General features: G+C 47.2%; 2 protein-coding genes across 2 annotated transcripts; one reads left to right on the forward strand and one right to left on the reverse strand.

Annotated features, from left to right (window-relative positions):
* The first annotated feature begins 9450 nt into the window (after positions 1–9450).
* Positions 9451–11983, forward strand: LOC119366293 (geraniol 8-hydroxylase-like). Its single transcript, XM_037632000.1, has 2 exons — positions 9451–10376; positions 11291–11983. The coding sequence occupies exons 1-2, from the start codon at positions 9480–9482 to the stop codon at positions 11897–11899; spliced, it is 1506 nt and encodes a 501-aa protein (XP_037487897.1). The 5' UTR covers positions 9451–9479; the 3' UTR covers positions 11900–11983.
* A 1219-nt stretch (positions 11984–13202) lies between these two features.
* Positions 13203–14713, reverse strand: LOC119366294 (cysteine protease 1-like). The gene has a single exon (XM_037632001.1). The coding sequence runs from the start codon at positions 14711–14713 to the stop codon at positions 13307–13309; it is 1407 nt and encodes a 468-aa protein (XP_037487898.1). The 3' UTR covers positions 13203–13306.
* Between the last annotated feature and the right edge of the window lie 9581 nt (positions 14714–24294).

Raw genomic sequence — 24294 nt, forward strand, 5'->3', positions numbered from 1 at the left:
TCTTACATGCTCTAAGAGCATGTCCAACAAGTACTCTTTCTCATATCCAACGGGTCAGTGTAAATATACTTTTCTAAATCGCGTAAACAACCCAACCACCCTGCCATCTAGAAGAAGATGGCTCTTCTCATTAACCTTTCCCTAAAAGTAACGAGGGGAAACTGCTAAGATTTCACGTAACCTCCATACCAGCCGGCGAGCCGAGAACCCGATAGCGACCCACATCACCACCGCCAACAACCTGGTGCCCGGCGCGCCTTGCCCAACCGTAACCGTCTGGTCTGCCTCGCGGTGTGTTAGAATAAATCCGAGGTGCTCCGTCGATCTATCAAGGACCAAGTAATCACACGAGGCACGACATCGAGATTTGTTAATGAGGTTCACCGATATGGCTACATCCCTGGGGCCTGACTACGGACGCTCCTCCCCATGACACCGTCACAATACCGCACCCCGGCCGCCCAGGCGCCGGCACACGCCGGCGGCTCCCCCGCGTGCCCGTGCTATTATGTTGGCATAGGTTACATCGTGTGTCTACCCCCGCTATATAAGAGACGCCTAGGATACAAGTGTCCTATTAGGACACGACTCCATATCCTATCTAAACACAATACAACTACAAGTCCAACTGTAACCTATCTTGTACACTATATTCGACACAACTCCAACAAACTCCACCTTGGCGAATATTCTCCACCACCTTGGATTCATCCGTGCATCGAACCTCCATGTACATTGGACTTGAGATACACCATGAGCACCGCTGCTACTCCCAGACTCCATGTGACTCCACCTGCAACTATAGTCCCTTCTCGTCTTCTTCACAGTCAAAACTCGAGCAAAATTAAGTTCCTCATTACTCTACTTTGTGCTCCCAACTTCCGGAGAATCCGTTCAATACCATCACACACTGATAACTTATCTGCGTGAAAATGAACAACTCACATATTGAAAGCTACATATAAGAGTTACCTGAACTCAACATCACCGCTCGTTCTTAACCGTCTGTCTGAAACTTGAAGGAATTTCACTGTCGCCCTATGTCACCCTAAGTCAAATTCACAGTTGTCTCATCCTTTTTTCGGATAGTCTTTGACATGTCCCATAGCTATAGCACTCCGCCTTCTTCTGTACTTATCATCCGCACTTTGCCATGTGCACCGAACACCACAGAATATACGGCTGTGTAGTCTCTCGGCTTTTGACAATATCAGACTTTCCGCCACTTTCTCAGATTCTCCATGGTCAACTCATGTCCATCTTCCGGCACCGATAGACCCAGTCACCAACTTGAATCCGGTACTCGTCAACACTGCTCAGCACCCCCTGCACAATTTGTCTGACCACACGTCTGACCGCTAGTGCCTTGGCCTGCCGCTGTGTCCCGTGCTTACCGCATGCCTCGCCGCTATCATCGCGTCGAGCCTCTGCTGTTCTGGTCGAGTCTCCCAAGGTCGCGAACCCACACCACTCAACCCCCACTGCAGAGAACCACCGATCATCACCGACCGATGCCGAGTATCACGTCTCCATCAGACCACTGGTACCCAATCTGAAACCACGTGTCTCTCGCTATCCCGCTGAAATAGGCTTCGACTCTCCATGCATTTACGCCGTAGCCCCTCCATCAGCACAGAGTGAAGTCTTTCGCTAGACTCCAGCTCCACCTTCAACATGACTCATGGTAGATAATCAGTCCACCCTCACGCCCCGTTGACTTCAAGCTCCGTGTGTACACCACCTTGAATCAACCCTGCGTCATAGTCTCGTCGAAGCCGCACAAGCCCCCAGGCCCGCACCACGTGTTTCCACGCCCCAGAAGTCGGCCACCATCAGCATCACGCTCCTATGTCGTCGTCGCTGAAATCACCACCGTCTTCTGCTTTGACCGACATCCCCGTCGATCAGTCAGACAATCCAGTCCGACCCAGCTGAAAATTATCCAACTGCAGTCATGCTCCACCCTGCATCGTGTCCGCCTCGCACGTCTGTGCATTGCCTTGACGCCCTGTGTATGCATGATCCTGCCACGCCGCACTTCAGGCTCCTCCAAGCCTTATGCGCGTGTTGTCGTCCTTAACGTACACGCACCAAGCACTCTTAGCAAACATGACCCACAAGAGAAATTTTCATGCAAAACCAGACCGAGTGATCCCTGCGCACAATTCCCTTCTCTTGTCTTGGTCCACTAATAGCTCCTCCATGCACGCACAAGAACTGCACTTTTTTTTCACAAACAAATCTCGCGGTATCCTTGGATCTGCACAACTTGGTACCACCACATGAGCAGCTTCAGCTGCCTTACTACGTGAGGCCTCCTTGTACACCATGCATGCAGCAGCCCCGTCCGTCTTCACGTCAAGCTGCTCCTCGGAACCCCCTTGCACTTGAGCAGCCATGCCTTGCCCTTGCCCTTTTTTCCTGAAAAGACGGCCACGCCTTGGCCTTTGCTGCGTCCGTACGCACCCGTACAAACCAACCGCTGCCTGAGCCTACGCCTTGGACTAGAGGCCCACCTGGCGCTGTCTGCTCGGTCCGGATCGGCCAGAGCCACGCGCAAGCGCCCTTCAAAGTGCCGCCGTTCCGATTGAGACGCAAGACTCCTGCCGCTGCACGATTCCGCCTCCGCCGCTTGCACGCAGATTACTTTTTCTGATCTCGCTGATACGCTTCCAAATCACATCGATCTTCTTGACTTTATCATAGATCAAACGATTTTTCTGCAACATCCCAGCTCATCACCTCTAGATCAATAACCCGTAGCCTCTCGAACCTTGCTCATGATACCACTTGTTAGAATAAATCCGAGGTGCTCCGTCGATCTATCGAGGACCAAGCAATCACACGAGGCACGACACCGAGATTTGTTAACGAGGTTCACCGATATGGCTACATCCCCGGGGCCTGACTACGGGCGCTCCCCCCCATGACACCGTCACAATACCGCACCCCGTCCGCCCAGGCGCCGGCACACGCCGGCGGCTCCCCCGCGTGCCCGTGCTATTATGTTGGCATAGGTTACATCGTGTGTCTACCCCCGCTATATAAGAGACGCCTAGGATACAAGTGTCCTACTAGGACACGACTCCATATCCTATCTAAACACAATACAACTACAAGTCCAACTGTAACCTATCTTGTACACTATATTCGACACAACTCCAACACGGTGCCACCCTGGCCGCCCCCCGACGGGACATTGCTTCCTCTGGCCCACAAGGTATTCGATGAATTTCCTCATCCATTTTTTCCAATGCACGAAGAATTGTTGTTGAAATTATGTGTCCTTGCATTACGGATAAGTTCTCTTGGTGGCTTGTTTTCGATGACTCATCGTCGGATGAGGATGACAAACTTGATATGGGGCTTGCTTTTATGTGTAGACACAATAATGCCAAACAATAAGCCAAGGCGGGGGGAGGGTCAGTGCCTAGGAATATCATACTCTGACGACACAAGCAAGCCGGTCATGACAAGTTTATGAATGACTATCTTGGAGAGAATTGGTGTTCGGGCATAAAACTTCCATCTGAATGTCAAGTAATTGTTCTTGCGCATTGCTCATGCCGTGGACGACCATTTCTCGCACATTGTGCATACAAGAAATGCAAGTTTAGCCAACAAGGTCTCTGCGTTTTGAAGAAGGTTGCAGCGGAGGTGGCATGCATGCATATGGTTATCCAGCTAATTCTATTAATAACTGGATTGGAATGACAAAGAGCAGTTGCATACAGAGTTGGACGAAATTTGCGAAGTCTGAGCTTCAGATCTTTGGAGAAGAATATCTCAGAGCTCCAAATGCGAGGACACTACAGGACTTCTTGAGATGGGTGCATCAAATGGCTTTCCCGGTATGCTTGATAGTATCGATTACATGTGTATTTTCTTGAGTAGACATGGTAGCAATTCAAGCAAAGATAGCACACAAGGTATTTGGTACTTTAATTCTTTTAGAGAATTAGAAGGAGATGAAAAAGAGAAGCCAAATAAAATAAATAGCAAAGGAAAGTAAAACAAGTAAATGATAAATGTGTATGAAGGAACCTGTATTTGTTTGGTGAACCACCACGACAACGACGCCAGAAATTATTCTGCTTCTTGTGATAGGCGTTGGGATGTTCTCAAAGAGAAAGGTTGATGTAGTATAGTAGCATACATATAGTATTTTCCTCAGTTAAGAACCAAGGTTTTGATTGGGAAAGTTGCATGAAAATCAAAAAAATTCCTACGAAACACCCAAGATCCAATCTAGGAGATACATAGCTACCAGAGGGGAGTGTGTCTACATACCGTTGTAGACCAAAAGCGTTAGCGTCGTAACGCGGTTGACGTAGTTGTACTCTTCACGATCCTATCGCGATCCAATTCGATCTAGTGTGAAACGGACGGCACCTCCGAGTTTAGCACACGTACAACTCGACAACATCGTCTCCTTGATCCGGCAAGCGAGGGAGAGGAGGTAGATGAGATCGGGACCAACACGACGGCGTAGTTGTGGTGGTGGCAGCGGAATTCCGTCAGGGCTTCGCCAAGCGCGTACCGGTGAAGCGTGGGAGGAGTTGGGAGAGGTAGCGGGCAAGGGTCGAAGGGGGGCTACCCCCAACGCCTCCCCACCTTTATATAGGCGTGGAGGGGGATGGTGGCTTACCCTCCAAGGCCCTAGGGTCGTTGGTCAAATAGGGAGGAAGGAAATCCCTCCATTCCTTCCCCACCGATCGCTATCCCCCTTTTTAGGCATTATGATCTTATCCCTTCGGGATATGATACTATTCCTTTTAAGGGAGGATCTTGGTGTGCCTAGAATAGGGTTGTGGGGACTTTAATCACTACCCATGTTCATGTGGGCCCCCCATGCCGGTGGTCCCCAATCTGGAACCTTCTAGAACTTTCCCACTACAATACCGAAAAAACTCGAACTTTTTCCAGAACCCAGATAACAACTTTTCATATATGAATCTTTACGTCCGGACTATTCCTGAGCTCCTTGTGATGTCCCGGGTCCCATCCGGGACTCCGAACAACCTTCGGACTTTCCACTATTAATATCTCAATACTTCCCTAGCGCTACCGAATGTTAAGCGTGTGACCCTACGGGGTTGGGAACATGCAGACATGACCCAGACTCCTCTCCGATCAATAATCAATAGCCTGCACCGAACGTCCAAGTTTTTCTCTCCCGGAACTTAGGAGGGCAACTTCTATATAATAAAGCCAGGCCCGTCGACGAGCATGTGCGAACGGTTAGACCGCACAGGGCCCCCGAAATCACGGGGCCCCTGATCGAGAGGCAAAACCGTGAAAAACCAGTTCCAATCGATATATAAAACAAAAGAAACTAGGAGCGTACAAGTTTGCCTTTTATCTCCAGCAAGGCAGCGCCCATCTCCCTTCACGCCAGAATCAGGAGAACGAGGGCGCCTAGGGTTGCGGCTTCCGTCTTGCCACTCCAGCGCTCATCCCAGCCAGCCGTGCCCGTGACGGCCTCCTCCATTCTTCTCTCCACCGGCTTGTCCCCATCTTCCCCGCCCTGTCCCAGCTCCCCTCCTGCCCCGCGCCTTGAACTCCTCGGATCCAACCCAGCTTCCCCTCTGTGTGATCGTCCCGAGCGGTAATTATGGGCTGACTTCCCGTTGCCCAACCAGGTAACCCGATTCCCTCCTCCCTCCTCCCTCCTCCCTCCCTCGGTCCCTACTGCTCCTTTCTTTCTTTCTTTCTTCTTATTTTTTCCTTCCATGATTGTGCAATTTCTGTATATACTGAGATTATTTATGCTTCCAATGCATGTTGTGTTTGTGAATTATGATGAGTACTTGCTTTGCAGTGTATATTGTGAGTATATAAGGTGGAATGAATTGACTTAGCTTGCAAGGTGTTCGTGAGAATGCTTATATGATAAAAAAACTGATATTCTATAGAAACTGACAGTCAGAACTCTGATAGGTCATAGGATGTGCGATCCGCTAGCCAACGCCTGAGGAATGCCCGATGCAACCAATCGCCATTGGCATGAAGTCGGGCATTGGAGCAGGGAGCACTCTGCGCTTGTATTCGCTAGCGACCCGACTTGGATTCAAATAGTTATTCAGTTACATGCTCAAGTTATATTGATTCTTTAGTTATAGTAAGTCTTTAAATTTGAGGGCCCTTTTTCCATTTCGCATTGGGGCCCCAAATTTCTGGAGACAGCCCTGAATAAAGCTAATCAATAGGACCACTGCCACCTTTGTCATGAAATGAATCGTCATAGCTAGCAAGAGAAAATTCTCACGTATGTTGATGCTGCAACAACGAATAGCATGTAGCATAGTCCAGCATACACGACGTTATGATCAACACTATTGTAAGCATGACTTCCCTTCATGATTGTCCAGCATCGTGAGGCAACTAAACTATCTGAATCGGTTTATAAAAAGCGCAGGCGACATAAGAAGTTCATTAATGTGTACTTCCTCCGTCCCAAATTTTTTTGTCTTAGATTTGTCTAAATACGGGTGTATCAAGTCATGTTTTAGTATTTGATATATCCGTATCTAGGCAAATCTAAGACAAGAATTTTAAAATGGAGGGAATATAATTTGTGTTATTCACGGCTGCATATTGTGACGCGGAGCTGCATTCAGCTTGTTCACGGACTGAATCTGAATATCATACTGGATTTTGTTATATATCTGACGATGAGTCGTCGATAAACAAGCCAACAAGAGAATTCACCTGCAATGCAAGCACACACAATCTCAACGATAGTTCTTCGAGATATTGAAAAAAATTGGATGAGAAATTCATCGACTACCTTCTGGAGGAGAGGAAGCGATGGCCGGTCGGGAGAGGTCTAGCGAGGCGGCCAGGGTGGCACTGAGGGACAGACCGGACGGTGGGGCTAGGCATGCTGGGAAGCAGGCTGTTGGCGGTGGTGACGTGGGTCGTCATCGGGTTCTCGGCTCGCCGGATGGCATGGAGGCGATGTGAAATCTTTGTGGTTGCCTCTCCCTACTTTTAGGGAAAGGTTTACAAGAAGAGCCATCTTCTCCTACATGGCGGGGTGGTTGAGCTGTTTATGCAATTTTGAGAAAGTCGTACTATATGGACCTTACCGGGAGAGTTTTGTTTGTTTTTTCAGGCTTATCGGGAGAGAGTAAAGGCCAAGGAAGAAGCCGGAAAAGACTTTGCGTGCGTGAGACGGTGAGGGCTGGTGGGCATCACAAATTCAACGGAAGAGCGCCGGCTTGCAGTTGCACCACCGGATGCAGGTGGAGCCGGTTGGGCGACCGTTCTACAGGGAAAAAAATTATATGAGACCAGGTCTCATATAAATCAGGTGAGACCCGCCCTGATGAATGACATGTGGCATTCATAAATCACAGGGCTGCACACTACAAGAGTCCGATCCAGATGTAGCTGGATTCTATCCCATATTTTATTCCCAGCTAATGCAACTTCATTTGGCCACGGCAGGCGGTCGGCAGCACCACAGAATAAACAATCCACTTTTATGCCCCTCAAAAAAATACAATATATTTTTATGCATGCCGACATATCTACCGATCGATCGAGCTCGCAAGATCCAAAGATTGTGACGTGATATCCAGGGTCCAAGGATAATGTTGTTTTTCTCTCTCCCGTACGTTATGGTCATAGATTCTGAACAATCGAGAGGAGTACGTGTACGTACGTACGTTGTTCAAATCTACAAATGTGGACTTTGCCACGCTCCAGCAAAATCTTCCAGCCGCCAACAACGGCGTTGCAGTAATCTTATGTGGTGCATCATCGTGTGAAAAAGAGTAGATTGGATAAGGTGGTACGTCACCTTATCTAGCAACACGTCGGCTGCAGGTTTTCCTCGATGCAAAATCCCATCTAGGAGTAGATTTGGTCTTCATTCCTCCCTCAGGCTTCACTATACCAAGTCCAAGATGGAGCCAGAATAAATAGAGACGCCTGTCCAGTGCCGCCGGCCAGTTGCAGCAGGGAAAGGAAGCAATAACGGTGGCCCTGGCGGTGCTTGTGCCCTGGCTAGCATGGCTCCTCGTCTCCTTGTTCTTCCTCGTCACCAAGGTTAATGTGCTAAGACTAGCCGCAATGGCGAGTAACTTAGAATACTAACATGCATATAGGAGGCGGACGAATGGCTCTCGGCGACCTCGCACCTTGAATCTGTGTCATTGAGTTCCTATGTATCATGTATCTGTAACTAGCAAATTCATTGTGCCTGTAATGTAATAGATACTCTCTTCCTCTGGGTTTATTAGGCCTCTTAGCATCACAAGTACTACACGAGTTGGTTCTCAATAAATGTCACCTGCGCTTGCAATAATTTTCTTTTCAAAGGAAAACCTGTTAAGTGAGAAGCTGATGCTTACACAAACACGAGTTAAGATCCTTTGAGCGGGTTTGTCTCCCAGATAAACCAAACACGGGTAAGTTCTAAGCCATGTTATCTATTAAGGCATATCAATCCAAGTATTGTTCTTCTTTTAGATGACTCTGATTTTTTATGGGGAGTATAGGGCATCCAGTGTTAGTTGATTAGTGATAGAAGAATGTAGTACTCCTACTAAACTGCTAATAAATGATTGCGGCGGGAGTTTAGTGTGCTCAAGAAGAAACGTAACCGCGTGAGTAGTAAATGGAGTGTACGACCGGAGGTTGGCAGTTAAAGTACATGTCATAGATGCATGGCGGGACCAGAGATAGAGCATGTACATTAATTTCCCGCGTGGTAACATATGTGGTACATCTTCTCATTGATTTCAGTTAATGTTTTTTTCATTTTGTCTAAATATGTACTCCCTCCTTCTAGAATTATTTTTCGCGGAAATGAATAAAAAAGAATGTATTTAAAACTAAAATATGTCTAGATACATTCATTTCTTTTACAAATATTTTCTGATGAAGGGAATATGATGTTACCATCTATGTTATTTTCGTTGTGGATAGTCTAATGGTTCTCAGCTCGCCTCGCCAGAAAAAATGTTCTGCATCACCAACCAACTCCTCGGCTGCTCGATGCTAATTATTACTCGTAAATGGGAGTCACCAACCATCTACTCCCTTCGTCTAGGTGTGTAAGTCATCTTACGAAAACCAAATAATCCCAAAATACTTAGGCGCGGTGTATTAAATTCTACCTCGTTTCTTGTTTCTTGACATATCGACCAATAAGAGAAGTAAGGTGTGCATGCTTTTAATGACTTGAGACTACCAAACACGACATGCAGTGGTTAGTTCATTGCATGCAATGCTATTAATTAGCAAATGAACATTAAGTTTTCTTGTTTTTCCCTCCTTGGTCACGATGCACAACTTAAAATGACTTACTCACCTAGACGGAGGGAGTAGACTAGATTGTTCTCCACTCCCAGCTCCCCAGTCCACACCAAGATCCTGATGGAGCAGCATAAATAGCGTTGCGTGACTGACTAGCTAGCAGTTTTATCAGAGACTCGCCGGCCGAGTTGCACAAGGGAAAGGAAGCAATAATGGTGGCCGTGGCGGTGCTTGTGCCGTGGCTAGCATGGCTCGCCGTCTCCTTCCTCTCCGTGTACCTCCTCAACCTCCTCACCCACGCGCGCTCCGGCCTCCCGCCGGGCCCGCGCCCGCTGCCGCTCATCGGCAGCCTCCACCTCCTCGGCGACAAGCCGCACCGCTCCCTCGCCCGGCTGTCCAGAACCCACTGCGCCCCGCTCATGTCCCTCCGCCTCGGCTCGGTCACCACGGTGGTCGCCTCCTCCCCCGCCATGGCCCGGGAGATCCTGCAGCGGCACGACGCCACGTTCGCCACCCGGTCCGTGCCCGACGCCACCAGCATGCACGCGGCGGGGTCCGTGCCCTGGCTGCCCCCGGCGCCGCGGTGGCGCGCGCTCCGCAAGATGATGGCCACGGAGCTCTTCGCGCCGCACCGCCTCGACGTGCTCCACCACCTCCGGAGAGAGAAGGTGGGCGAGCTCATGGACCACGTCGCGCGGCTGGCGAGCGACGGCAAGCCGGTGAACGTGGGGCGCGTCGCCTTCACGACCAGCCTGAACCTGCTCTCCCGCACCATCTTCTCCCACGACCTCACGAGCCTCGACGACGACAACCGCTCCGGAGAGTTCCAGGAGGTGGTGACGGGGATCATGGAGACCGTGGGGGCCCCGAACGTCTCGGACTTCTTCCCGGTGCTCGCGCCGGCCGACCTGCAGGGCACACGCCGGCGGCTGGAGAGGCTGTTCTCCCGCCTACACGTGGTTTTCGACGCCGAGATGGACGAGCGGCTACGCGGCCGCGACGCCGGCCAGCCCAGGAAGAACGATTTTCTCGACGTGCTGCTCGACGTGGCGGCGCATGAGGATGGCAAGGACCTGCTCGACCGCCAGACGCTACGCTCACTTTTCAGGGTAACCTCCACAACTTGTTTTTGTTTTCTGTTTTGCAATTGCAGTTGATGTTTCAGTTTGCAACAAAATAGAGAGATAGAAATTCACATGGCTAGCCATGGCGATGGAGCAGGCCGAGGATCAAATCAAACAAATGATGGAGTATCTAAGAACTTTGCTTCAGTACCCCCTAGAAAAGTTTTGCAGATTTTGATGCAGATTAAAGGCAGAGATTAGAAGTTACCCCTTTTAGTCAAAAAGGGTAATATAGTCTTCTACATTCAAATCAATCTACTCAATATACGTTTGATCTGCATTTTTAGATTGAAACAAACATATATATTCCTATAGATAGTAATAGACTTTCAAGTTTGCTACAGAGAACATGAACGCTGATAAATTCAAAAGCTCATATCTCTGCCGCTAAACCCCCTATAGAGTAGTCTCTGCTTAGGAATTGTGTAGGAATTATGGCATCTATTCATGAGATACAAGGAACAGCGTTGGAATTTTCCTTTATAAGGATAGAATCATCTCTCTCTTTTTTTGGAGGCATGGGATAGAATCATCTAAAACTCAAATTCATATGCTTTTTCTTTCTTTCAACCAAGTCTTATTGTATTTTGCCGCATTTCAAATTCCCACCACAGCCCTTACATGGACTGCACTTCATCCAACGCGGACGAAAATAAGTCCATGCACAATGGCTTCTTCTATTATAACACAATGGGAAGAATATCAAATCTAACGCTGAAAATATTGGAATTATTGCTTATATAATTCATCCATACAGTATTGCTATGTGCACCACAAAACAATTTTTCATTGTTGTATAGCAGATTAGCAAATTATCCATTGTACGTTATGTGATGCTTGTTTAGAGTATCTAGATAACTACATCTGCCAGACTATATTGATGTGACTTTGCATGTTAGGATTTGTTTGCCGCCGGCAGTGACACAAGCTCTAGCACAGTGGAATGGGCAATGACCGAGCTTCTCCAAAATCCATCATCATTGGCTAAGGCTTGTAATGAGCTTGAACAAGTTATTGGCCCAACAAGAAACATTGAAGAGGCTGACATTGTTCGGTTGCCCTATATGCAAGCTATCATAAAAGAGACTTTTCGACTCCATCCTCCTGCTCCACTCTTGTTGCCACGCCAACCTGAGGTAGCACTGAAAATAGCAGGCTACACAATACCGAAAGGTTCACGCATTTTCGTAAACGTATGGGCGATAGGTCGAGATAAAGATGTATGGGATGAACCTGAGAAATTTATGCCGGAAAGGTTCCTGCTGGGTTCCACAATTGACTTTAGAGGTGCTGATTTTGCGCTCCTTCCTTTTGGTGCCGGACGTCGGATCTGCCCTGGGATGACATTGGCAACTAGGATGGTGCATCTGATCCTCGCTTCGTTGTTACATCAGTTTAAGTGGAGTCTCCCTGCTGAGATGGAAAGGGATGGAATTGACATGGAAGATAAGTTTGGCCTCACACTTACTAAGGTCGTTCCCCTTTGTATTTTAGCAACACCAGTTTGAATTGATGGAAAAAAATTTGTATGAGTGCTTTAGCTGTAGTTAAATGTGTCACGCATGGAATTTATACCATTATTTATGTGATAATGATAATGAATCTTCTAGAAAACTCAACTTTCTAGCGATTCACAAGCTGAACAATGTATGTTGTGTTATTAAAATGTTGTTCCTACAAAGATATTCATACATGCCATTCTAGCCACCCAAGTTAGTTTTGAGGTTCGTGCAAAACCGCGGTTGCAGAAAATCCACGTACAACAAATACAAATATATTCATACATGTCATTCTAGCCACCCAACTTAACTTCAGGTTTGTGCAAAACCTCGGTTGCACAAAATCCACATATAACAAATACAACATATCTGTCACACACGGTGGATGGTGGACGGTTTGTATTAGATACTAAAATGGTTAACTTAATTTGGCAATATTACTTTTACACCTTAAGCACCTTTTTGGAAAATAATAACAACTATTGGAGGAAGGCAACACAATTTGTATATTTTCACATTTGGGATGTCTATATCGCTCAAAGATTCTAAAATTTCACACTTCATAATTTGTCACCATGAGAATGATACTTTCCACTGGTTAGAAATCTTTTGTTGTCTGAATATTTCGCATTCAAATCTCTTGCACATCCCAGAGTTCATAATCTAGCATAATCCAAATATTTAAACATTTCAATCCTTGCGTACCTTTATTATTCGTTATTTGTCACCAAGAATATCAATAAGCACAAATTTCAAAATTTTGATGATCATATCACATACATAAATCATTGGCAAACCAACTTTTGGGTAATGACCATATGGACAAAAGATGGGATCAACGGGCTCCCGGGACTGGCGGATTAGTGGGCCGGACGTAATGTTGCGACTAGAAAACTCCAAATTATCAGCGATGTCGTTTCAGTAGAAGCTATGGCTCTGAACGATGGACTGCTGCTTGCTGGTTCAATTGGTTAAAATAGATTGAGGAGGTGCAGCAACAGTGCTTAACGGTTGTTATTTCATGACTTCAGATTTTGCCAGAGTGGTTTTTGAACAAGTTTCATGTGGCGAACTCTATTGCTCATGAACTGGCCCAGCTAGCTAGCAAAGTTCATGAAGGTAGTTCCTGGTTTGTAGTTTCACCTCCCTCAATTCTATCTCTTACCGTGGATCATATTAGGAACAATGGCCATGATCATATACCACTCCTTATTAAAGAAAAGAAAAACTAGGTAATGTATATAAAAACAATGGCTTTTTTTTTTTACAATGACTTGTTCTAAAACTATACTGTATTTACAATGACCATTGGAACAATAATGACTCCTCCTAATAATATACGAGTACTTACAATGACTCTCGGAAAAAAAAATGAGTGCTACGTTATGAGAACAAAAAGCTGTAAACATAAACCGCCTAGATCGAAAATATCGAATCAACAAGCTCTGAGACCGCCGTCCTCTGTAGCTTCGCCGGCGTCCGGGGCAGCGCATCCACGGCGTACGGACTTCCCTTGCTCTTGGCGCAGGTTCGTTTCCCAGCGTTGCAGACGGGGTACTCCGACGGGCAGCAGGTCGCCCGGTCCCTGCAACAGGTGGCGCCCTCGGCCGGGCAGCATCCCCATGCAAGGCACACGTTCCTCACGCCGTACGTGCAGCAGCACGTGCTCCCCGCCGGACACGAACTGTAGCGCTCGCACTTCTCCTCCGGCGCCGGTGGTGCCGGCTTTGGGTTGGGCCCGTTCTTGACGGGGTAGGACGCGAACATGGCGATGCCGCACTTGCCGGCGCGCGCGGTCACGTTGCGCTCCATCCGGATGTAGCCGCCCTCGCCCCAGCCCGGACCCCACGAGTTGCGCACGAGCCAGTAGTCCTTGCCGCCGTCCGCCTCCGTGCCGTAGCCCACCGCGAGCACGGCGTGGTCAAGCTCCGTGCCGCACCGCCCCGTGAATACCCCGGACTCGTAGAGCTGGAACTCGCGCCCGCCGGCCTCGATGGCGACGCTCACCGGCTGGTGCGCCACGGCCTTCATCAGCGACGCCTCATCGTCGGCGGGCACGTCCTCGAAGCCGTCGATGGACACGACCTTGCGGGCCTTCTTGGCGAGGTCGCACCTGCCCTCCTTGGCCGTGTAGGGATAGTCCTCCTCGGTGTCGATGCCGCCGTTCCGGACGATGAAGTCGAAGGCGTCGTCCATGATGCCGCCGTTGCACCCGCTGTTCTGCCCGTTGCGCGAGCAGTCCACGAGCTCCTGCTCGGACAGCTTCACGAGGTCCCCGGTGACGATCTTGTTGACGCCTTCCACCGCGGCGACCGTGGAGAACGCCCAGCAGCTGCCGCACTGGCCCTGGTTCTTGACGGGCGCGACCGCGCCCTTCTCCCTCCAGTCCACGGACGCCGGCAGCACGTCCTCGGCATGGTACCTGTAGCGCTCGCCCACGGCGTTGCCGGCCCTGCCAGCGGCGCCGGCGCCGAGGTAGGCGGCGCGGAACTCGGCGTTGGTGAGGTCGGCGAAGCGGTTCATCCCGAGGCGGAACCCGCCGCGCTGCGCGGCACGGGCGTTGTGGGCGTCGACGAAGTCGAGGTTGTCCCGGAACGCGCGGAGCCGGCGGACGTACTCGGCGAGCGCGTTGTAGGAGCGGCCGTGCCGTGCCAGCCACGCGTCGAACATCGCCCGCACATCCGTCTCCGTCCGCCGCGTCATCCCCCGCGCACCATGCTCAGCCGCTTCGTCGACGTGGGCGGCGGCTGCAGGCGAGGAGGCGGCGAAGATGACGAGGAGCACCAAGGCGACCGCTGCGGCGGCCGCTCCGCGACCTGCCATGGCTGCCGCGGCGCTCGGCTTAGATCGCCGTCTTCGTCTCGTCGAGTACTCGTACGTACGAGGTGGTAATTGGTTTCGATCGATGGACTTTTGCTGGGTGTCGGCTGGTGATTATATACTGGCCTGCTCGTCACGGCCTGGAGTCGTGATCGGGTTCTGATTGGCGTGGGCGAGGCCGACACGGCAGGGAGGTAGTTTGGCGCGCAAGTCGATTCGACCTCAGATCCAACGGTGGAGACGCATACTGACAACTTCAGATCGGACGGCCGTGACGTGCACTGGTCCGAAGTCCCAACTAGTATGCCGTACGAGACCAACTGCGGTCGGAGTATCACCATGTACCACGTAGTATCCCAAACTAGCAGCCGGGGAACGTCTTTGCTTCAGGAAATAAACATGTAATCGGGTTACAACGTAACTAGAAAATATTACACTTGCGTTTGTTTCAGGCGGCCCGTAATTGGTTTACATGTAATCATCTTTTTTGGAACAGTGTTGCTAAGACTTGGTTATGTCAAGTCGATGCAATATTCGTGAGATGTAGCATGGAGATTCGTGCATTTTTTTTTAGTTTTTTCTTTCTTTCTTTTTCATTGTGTCACTTGATTGAGACTTACTTAAGTCGCAATCGACTAAGGTCTAGCCACACTTTTTAGAAAAGCCGTCTACGCTTCTTTTATTCCGTACCACTGAGAATTAATCCTTGCTCATCTAGCTCATGATCCACGCAATCCACAAACTTTACCCAATTCTTATTCGGCGTCATGTGCGCCACTTATACGCAAAATCAAACTGACGCACACCCGTAACGAACATAGGTCTCCTATTAGTTGTTCGGCCCATCAAGGCAGCACTTATACACACAAGTTTGTTTTCCTTTCGACATTTGTTTCTATGGGTTTTTCGACCGGTTTATGTTCATTTTTTTTCATTTTGTACTTTTTATTTTTTATTTTCACTATTTTTGAAAATTTCTTCAAACTCAAGATTTTTTTCACAATTGATGAACTTCTTAAAATCCGCCAACTTTATCATATTCTTCATCAACATTTGCAATTTTCGTTTTTTTAAATGCATGGTTTGTTTAGAATTCATGAACTTTTTTTCAAATTCGTGAAATTTTCTAAAATTCAAAAGTAATAATTTTTTGAGCTTTTTTATTCAAATCTATGATTGTTTTTGAAAAATCATGTACTTTTTCAAATACATTTTTTTAAAATTCGTGTATTTTTATATAATGAAGTTTTTTCAAATTAGAGAATGTTTTTAAAATTTGTGAACTTTTTTGAACTTTGTGAACTTTCTTAAATTCCTGAACCTTTTTTTTCAAATTTGTGAAATTTTAGAAAAAATCATGAATAGTTTTCAAATTCACATTTCATATTCGTGATTTTTTTGCTTCTTTTATTTCGTACCACTGAGAATTTATCCTTGCTCATCTAGCCAGTTCATGAGCCACGCAATCCACAAAGTTTACTCAATTCTTATTCGGCGTCATGTGCGCCACTTATAGGCAAAATCAAACTGACGCACACCCCTAGCAGACATAGGCCTCCTATTAGTTGGTCGGCCCATCAAGGCAGCGCTTTTATACACACGTTTGTTTTCCTTTCGACATTTGTTTCTATGGATTTTTCCAGCGGTTTATGTTCATTTTTCTTTTCATTCTGTATTTTTTATTTTGTATTTTCACTATTTTTGAAAAATTCTTAAAACTCAAGATTTTTTCACAATTGAAGAACTTCTAAAAATCCGCCAACTTTATCATATACTGCATCAACGTTTTCAAATTTTGTTTTTTTAAAATGCATGGTTTTTTAAGAATTCATGAACTTTTCTAAAATTGAAAAACATTTTTAATTTTGTGAATTTGTTTTATTCAAATCTACGATTGTTTTTGCGAAATCATGAACTTTTTCAGATACGTTTTTTTTTCAAATTCGTGTTTTTAAATACATGAAGTTTTTTCAAATTAGAGAATGTTTTTAAAATTAGTGAACTTTTTTGAACTTCGTGAACTTTCTTAAATTCCTGAACTTTTTTTTTCAAATTTGTGAACGTTTAAAAATTCATGAATAGTTTTTAAATTCACAAACAAGTTTAACATTCGTGAATTTTTTCCAAATTAGTGAAGTTTTTACAAATTTATTTTTTTTAATGGGAACTATTTTACAAATCCACACAATTTAAAAAATATATGTCAAAATTTTCTACTTTAAAAAGAAAAAGTAATTTTCCTGAGACTGTTTAGTGGTAGTGATAGTACAAGGTATTCCAAAAAACAAGTTGAGCGACCAAAGGAACGAGAGGATCGAGCGGCGAGCGAGCATGCCAATGGTCACGGTCGGCGAGCGTGTAGTGAGGGCGCCAGCTAGCCAACTGATGCTTGAGGCGTTAAGGAGGAGGTCTCCAAATGATGAGGTGTTGTTGTAGCCTGCTATTCTTTCCCATGGACTTTCAAGAAAACTCTCTTCCTCCATATCAAGATTGTCCTCGTCATATTGTCTTTCATTATCTTGGGAGGGAAATCTTGAGAGACAAAATCTTCATTTGCAGCTTTTGTGTATTGCAAAAATGTATCATCATCAACACTATAAATGCACACACAAAATCTAATATAAGCACACATCACCTCATCATTGCATTCATCTCAACATGACAAAAAAACAACTGGAAAACAAGGGGATTTTTAACCTTTCCGATATTTCATCGAACATGTTGTGGACGATGACATCAGGCATCAACGGTTCCTCCTCCACGGTTGGAGGTAGTGAGAGAGGAAGCATGAAAGCAGCAGGAGCAGTAGGCAACGAAGCAGGCGGGCATGGCAGCTGCCGCCTTTGTCTTCTTCTTCGAGACGAAGTCGCGGAGGGTTCGTGCCACTGCCTGTTGGGGAACGTAGTAATTTCAAAAAAATTCCTACGCACACACAGGATCATGGTGATGCATAGCAACGAGAGGGGAGAGTGTGTCCACGTACCCTTGTAACAAGTAGGGATGAAAATGGAGTGGAAAGTTTCCGCTTTTTCGGAGGAAAAATGGAAACGGAGAGGAAATATGGAAACAGAAATGAAATTTGCAAAATGGAAATGGAAGTGGAATTTTTTATGCGGAAACGGAAACAAAAACGGAACGGTGTTCTCCGGTGGAACAGACGCGGAAACGGAACTTTCCGTTTCCGTGAATATGGAATTTCCGTTTCTACTATAGGCCCATGGCTGCTTTGTAGCCCAATTACCAAACAACACACAATGACACAATGAGCAGACCGGATCATTTGAGGACTAACTTTTACTTCCACACACATTCTCAACTAGACACAATACGGAATTGTCATGTACTATTACAATACTACCCTATGTTACCAACACAACCATATTAACATGTAGCCATGTTAAAAATTTCTTAAATTTCTTTGTTTTTTGTGTGTATTTCTCTATGATTCAAGGGGGTTTTAAGTTCCGGTCAACACACCGTTCTATTTTCATGTCCGCTCTGTATTCGCTCCGTGTCTGTTTCCGGTAGTATTTGTTTCCGTATTCATTTCCGGGGTTTCCGTATTCATTTCCGCTTCTGCAAAAAAATATGAAAACAAATATGGTAGCACCCAGTTTCGTCCGTTTTCGCTCCGTTTTCATCCCTACCCTTGTAGACCGAAAGCCGAAGCGTTATGACAACACGGTTGATGTAGTCGTATGTCTTCACGATCCGACCGATCCAAGTACCGAACGTACGGCACCTCCGAATTCGGCACACGTTCAGCTCGATGACGACCCACGAACTCCGATCCAGCAGAGCTTTGCAGGAGAGTTCCGTCAGCACGACGGCGTGATGATGGCGTTGATGATGCTACTGACGCACGGCTTCGCCTAAGCACCGCTACGATATTACCGAGGTGGAATATGGTGGAGGGGGGCACCGCACACGGCTGGGAGAGATCAACAAATCAACTTGTGTCCTCTAGGGTGCCCCCTGCCCCCGTACGTAAAGGAGCAAGGGGGGAGGCCGGCCGGCCCCTGTAGGGCGCGCCAGGAGGAGGAGTCCTCCTCCTAGTAGGAGTAGGACTCCCCTTTCCTACTCCTACTAGGAGGAGGAAAGGAAGGAGGAGAAGGAGAAGGAAGGAGAGGGAGGAAAAGGAGGAAAAGGGGGGCCGGCCCCCTAGTCCAATTCGGTTTGGGCTAGGGGGGCGTGCGCCCTGCCTCCTATCTTCCACCACTTGGCCCGTGAGGCCCATTTCTTCTTCCTTGTATTCCCGTAACTCCTCGGTACCCCCGAAAATACCCGAATCACTTGGAATCTTTCCGGTGTCCGAATATAGTCGTCCAATATATCGATCTTTACGTCTCGACCAATTTGAGACTCCTCGTCATGTCCCCGATCTCATCCGGGACTCCGAACTACCTTCGGCACATCAAAACACAAAAACTCATAATACAATCGTCACTGAACTTTAAGCGTGCGGACCCTACTGGTTCGAGAACTATGTAGACATGACCGAGACATATCTCCGGTCAATAACCAATAGCGGAACCTGGATGCTCATATTGGCTCCCACATATTCTACGAAGATCTTTATCGGTCAAACCGCATAACAACATACGTTGTTCCCTTTATCATTGGTATGTTAGTTGCCTAAGATTCGATCGTCGGTATCTCAATACCTAGTTCAATCTCGTTACCGACAAGTCTCTTTACTCGTTCCGTAATACATCATCCCGTAACTAACTTATTAGTTACAATGCTTGCAAGGCTTATAGTGATGTGCATTACCGAGTGGGCCCAGAGATACCTCTCCGACAATCGGAGTGACAAATCCTAATCTCGAAATACACCAACCCAACAAGTACCTTCGGAGACACCTGTAGAGCACCTTTATAATCACCCAGTTACGTTGTGACGTTTGGTAGCACACAAAGTGTTCCTCCGGTAAACGGGAGTTGCATAATCTCATAGTCATAGGAACATGTATAAGTCATGAAGAAAGCAATAGCAACATACTAAACAATCAAGTGCTAAGCTAACGGAATGGGTCAAGTCAATCACATCATTCTCCTAATGATGTGATCCCGTTAATCAAATGACAACTCATGTCAATGGCTAGGAAACTCAACCATCTTTGATTAACGAGCTAGTCAAGTAGAGGCATACTAGTGACACTATGTTTGTCTATGTATTCACACATGTATTATGTTTCCGGTTAATACAATTCTAGCATGAATAATAAACATTTATCATGAAATAAGGAAATAAATAATAACTTTATTATTGCCTCTAGGGCATATTTCCTTCACTGCCGCCTCATTGATTGGTCGTGGAGACCTTCTTCTGCGCCGGCGGATCCTTACCGACGATGGTGGTGGGTTATGGGGCTGCAAACCCGCCGTGCCGAGGAGGGGGCCATGGCAGCAGCGACGGCAGCGTCGGGAGAGGAGGATGGGCCACGACGATGAGCGTCGGAGCGACGTCCACGCTCGCGGGGTTGGAGGAGCCATCCATGGGGCTCTGGCGGCGATTAGGTGGGACGCAGGGATGTGGGCGTGGCGTGGGAAGGTTCCTCGTGAAGGTTGGTAGCTCGTGCGCAACGCGATTGTTATTTGCGGAAGTCGGCCAAGTGTTACAAATTTGGAGCACTTGCTATTCTATTTTGTAGTTTTTATAAATTTGGAATATTTTTTTATAGATAGGAAACATCGTTTTTACTCCCAGTGATATAAAAATCGGTTAGGGCATCTCCAACGCCGACTCAAACTGCCCGCATATGTTCGGATTGCGCTGTTCGGACCGCGAAAGCTATCCAACGCAGGCATGTATCAATCCACGGTCCGAACGCACTTTCTCCCGCAAACCGGAGACAGACATGGAGGGCTTTGCGGACGTCCGGACCGCTGCCACGCCTGCATCTGAACGCCCTGGCCCACCCAAACGCCCATGACTTACTTGCGGTGTCGTCGAGCATCCTCTTCCTAGCCTTAGGCACAAACTCCTGATTCTCATTTATTTTGGCGTAGATATCGACGATGAGGTCACCATGATGCAGATCATAGAGGACCTTCCTCTCCCGTGTGAGGCTTTCCATCACCTTATCACGCTATCAGTTGAGCAAACACGTATGGTGGGGGTGGGGATCTCCGGGACGAACTGTCTCTTGACCAGGTGCAGTGGTGGAGCTAAAATAACAAACTTGGGCGGGCCAGTGCAAAGAAAGACAACTGTTTTTACTAGGATATGGCCCAATTTACACATCAATTTCCATTATATTTGCTACACAATGGGCGGGCCATAGCCTATTTTGCTAACACGTAGCTTCGCCGGTGATCAGGTGTGAGGTACCTACCCTCTACTTCTACTTGAACTAGGGTTGCGCTCGAGGTCAACACATAGAAATCATGACAAATTCGATTTGGTTTAGTTGTTCCTCCCAACCTCCCTCACAAGGCAAATTTGACAATTTTGACATGTGGATGCAATCAATTCACAGAATGAACTGCCCACAAAACCAATTCACACGGCTGACCTTTTTGAGTGGCGCCCGACACGCAGGCGCCCCACCCTATGGTGCAGCGCCTAGCTCTGGGGCATTGCACATCTGTCCACCATGGCAGCCCCTGGGCCCGCACCCAACAGTGCAGCGCCTCCGAACTAGGTGCCCCACATGTAATGTGCAGCGCCTAGCCCTTAGGCACTGCACTGTCTGTTACTAGTTGGCTGGCCCCCCCTCCCCCACTCCTCACACACACACCCCAACCCCCAAAGCATCCCCACCCGAGATTTGCCCCCTCTCCCTCTCAAATCCTTCCCCAAATCTTCCAAATTTGAAGATTTTGTCCGTGGATTTCGAACTCAAACCCTCCCTCAAGGTAATCTTCTCCAATCCCCTTGTTTTGATCCAAGTAATGTTAACAAATTGCTCATTTGTTGCTAGTTTGAGGGAACCCTAGTTTTGTATGGATCTAGAGATTTGCATGGAGATGTGAGATGTTAGTTTGCCAATTTCCTATGATTAGGCTTGTTAGTATGTTAGAGTTATTCTTATGGGTGTTCTTATGTTGGTGCTAGGGTTAGGGTTAGGGTTGTTGTTTCATATATATGTTAGGGTTTGCATTTCGTGTTAATCCTTGGATTAGTACTCATGGAAGAAATGTTACGTTGTGTTGTTTGAATGCTTATAGGGATGGGAAGAACATGTGTGTTTGTTCATCATGGGGACAAATACGCCTTCTTGAAAGGAAATATTGAACCGGACCCAAATGAGCTTGACATGGTGTTTGATAGTAGTCCTAGCTATGCGGAGATCTTGCAACAAGTGAGGAAAGATTTGAATTGGATGGACCCTAGTGATATCGTTGAGTTGGAGGGAAGGCATAATGTTGGTTTCGGAATGCACATCCGTTGGAAGACAATGTGTGTCAACTCGGAGCAACGTTGGGTTGCATACAAGGAGACGGTGGCCGAATCACTAGATAAGGCTCTTGAGTTATTTGCAACGAAGAAGGTTGATTCAAGTTTGCATTTGGACTTGAATCGGAACCCCTCCCCTTTGGTTGCTAGTAGCCCCCCACCCTTGAACCGAGATGAAATTGTTGAACCTCTTTTGACCCAAGAAGTGAGGCCAACATTGAGCCCGTTTCCAAACAACCAAAATGAAGCTTTGCAAGAGGAGAATGATGAGTATGCGGACGATGACAATGAAGTTGATCTCCATGACAAAAATGTGGGTGATCTCGACAAATATCATTTGCAAGAGATAATGGACCATTCCATCCCTTATTCCCATGGCTATGCATCGGATTCGGATGATGAAGGTCCTGATGAACAAGTTGATGAGGAGGGGTTCACGGTGAAGGAGGCTGATGTTGGGGAACATAGTAATTTCAAGAATTTCCTACACACACGCAAGATCATGGTGATGCATAGCAACGAGAGGGGAGAGTGTTGTCTACATACCCTTGTAGACCGTAAACGGAAGCGTTAGAACAATGCGGTTGATGTAGTCGTATGTCTTCACGGCCCGACCGATCAAGCACCGAAACTACGACACCTCTGAGTTCTAGCACATGTTCAGCTCGATGACGTCCCTCGAACTCCGATCCAGCCGAGTGTCGAGGGAGAGTTCCGTCAGCACGACGGCGTGGTGACGATCTTGATGTTCTACCATTGCAGGGCTTCGCCTAAGCACCGCTATAATATTATCGAGGAGGACTATGGTGGAGGGGGGCACCGCACACGGCTAATAGATCTCAAGGATCAATTGTTGTTGTGTCTATGGGGTGCCCCCCTGCCCCCGTATATAAAGGAGCAAGGGGGGAGGCGGCCGGCCTAGGGAGGAGGCGCGCCAAGGGGGGAGTCCTACTCCCACCGGGAGTAGGACTCCTCCTTTCCTTGTTGGAGAAGGAAAGAGGAGGAGAGGGAGAAGGAAAAGGGGGCTGCCCCCCTTGTCCAATTCGGACCAGAGGGGGGGGGGGGGCGCAGTCCTCCTTCCTTTTGGCCTCTCTCCTCTATTCTCGTATGGCCCAATAAGGCCCATATACTCCCCGGCGAATTCCCGTAACTCTCCGGTACTCCGAAAAATACCCGAATCACTCGGAACTTTTCCGAACTCCGAATATAGTCGCCCAATATATCGATCTTTACGTCTCGACCATTTTGAGAATCCTCGTCATGTCCCCGATCTCATCCGGGACTCCGAACTCCTTCGGTACATAAAAACTCATAAACTCATAATATAACTCTCATCGAAACCTTAAGCGTGCGGACCCTACGGGTTCGAGAACAATGTAGACATGACCGAGACACGTCTCCGGTCAATAACCAATAGCGGAACCTGGATACTCATATTGGCTCCCACATATTCTACGAAGATCTTTATCGGTCAAACCGCATAACAACATACGTTGTTCCCTTTGTCGTCGGTATGTTACTTGCCCGAGATTCGATCGTCGGTATCCGATACCTAGTTCAATCTCGTTACCGGCAAGTCTCTTTACTCATTACGTAATGCATCATTCCGTAACTAACTCATTAGCTACATTGCTTGCAAGGCTTAAATTGATGTGCATTACCGAGAGGGCCCAGAGATACCTCTCCGACAATCGGAGTGACAAAACCTAATCTCGAAATACGCCAACCCAACATGTACCTTTGGAGACACCTGTAGTACTCCTTTATAATCACCCAGTTACGTTGTGACGTTTGGTAGCACCCAAAGTGTTCCTCCGGTAAACGGGAGTTGCATAATCTCATAGTTACAGGAACATGTATAAGTCATGAAGAAAGCAATAGCAACATACTAAACGATCAAGTGCTAAGCTAACGGAATGGGTCAAGTCAATCACATCATTCTCCTAATGATGTGATCCCGTTAATCAAATGACAACTCTTTTGTCCATGGCTAGGAAACTTAACCATCTTTGATTCAACGAGCTAGCCAAGTAGAGGCATACTAGTGACACTATGTTTGTCTATGTATTCACACATGTATTATGTTTCCGGTTAATACAATTCTAGCATGAATAATAAACATTTATCATGATATAAGGAAATAAATAATAACTTTATTATTGCCTCTAGGGCATATTTCCTTC

This window comes from Triticum dicoccoides, chromosome 2B, assembly GCF_002162155.2.
Source record: "Triticum dicoccoides isolate Atlit2015 ecotype Zavitan chromosome 2B, WEW_v2.0, whole genome shotgun sequence".
Taxonomy (NCBI): Eukaryota; Viridiplantae; Streptophyta; class Magnoliopsida; order Poales; family Poaceae; genus Triticum; species Triticum dicoccoides.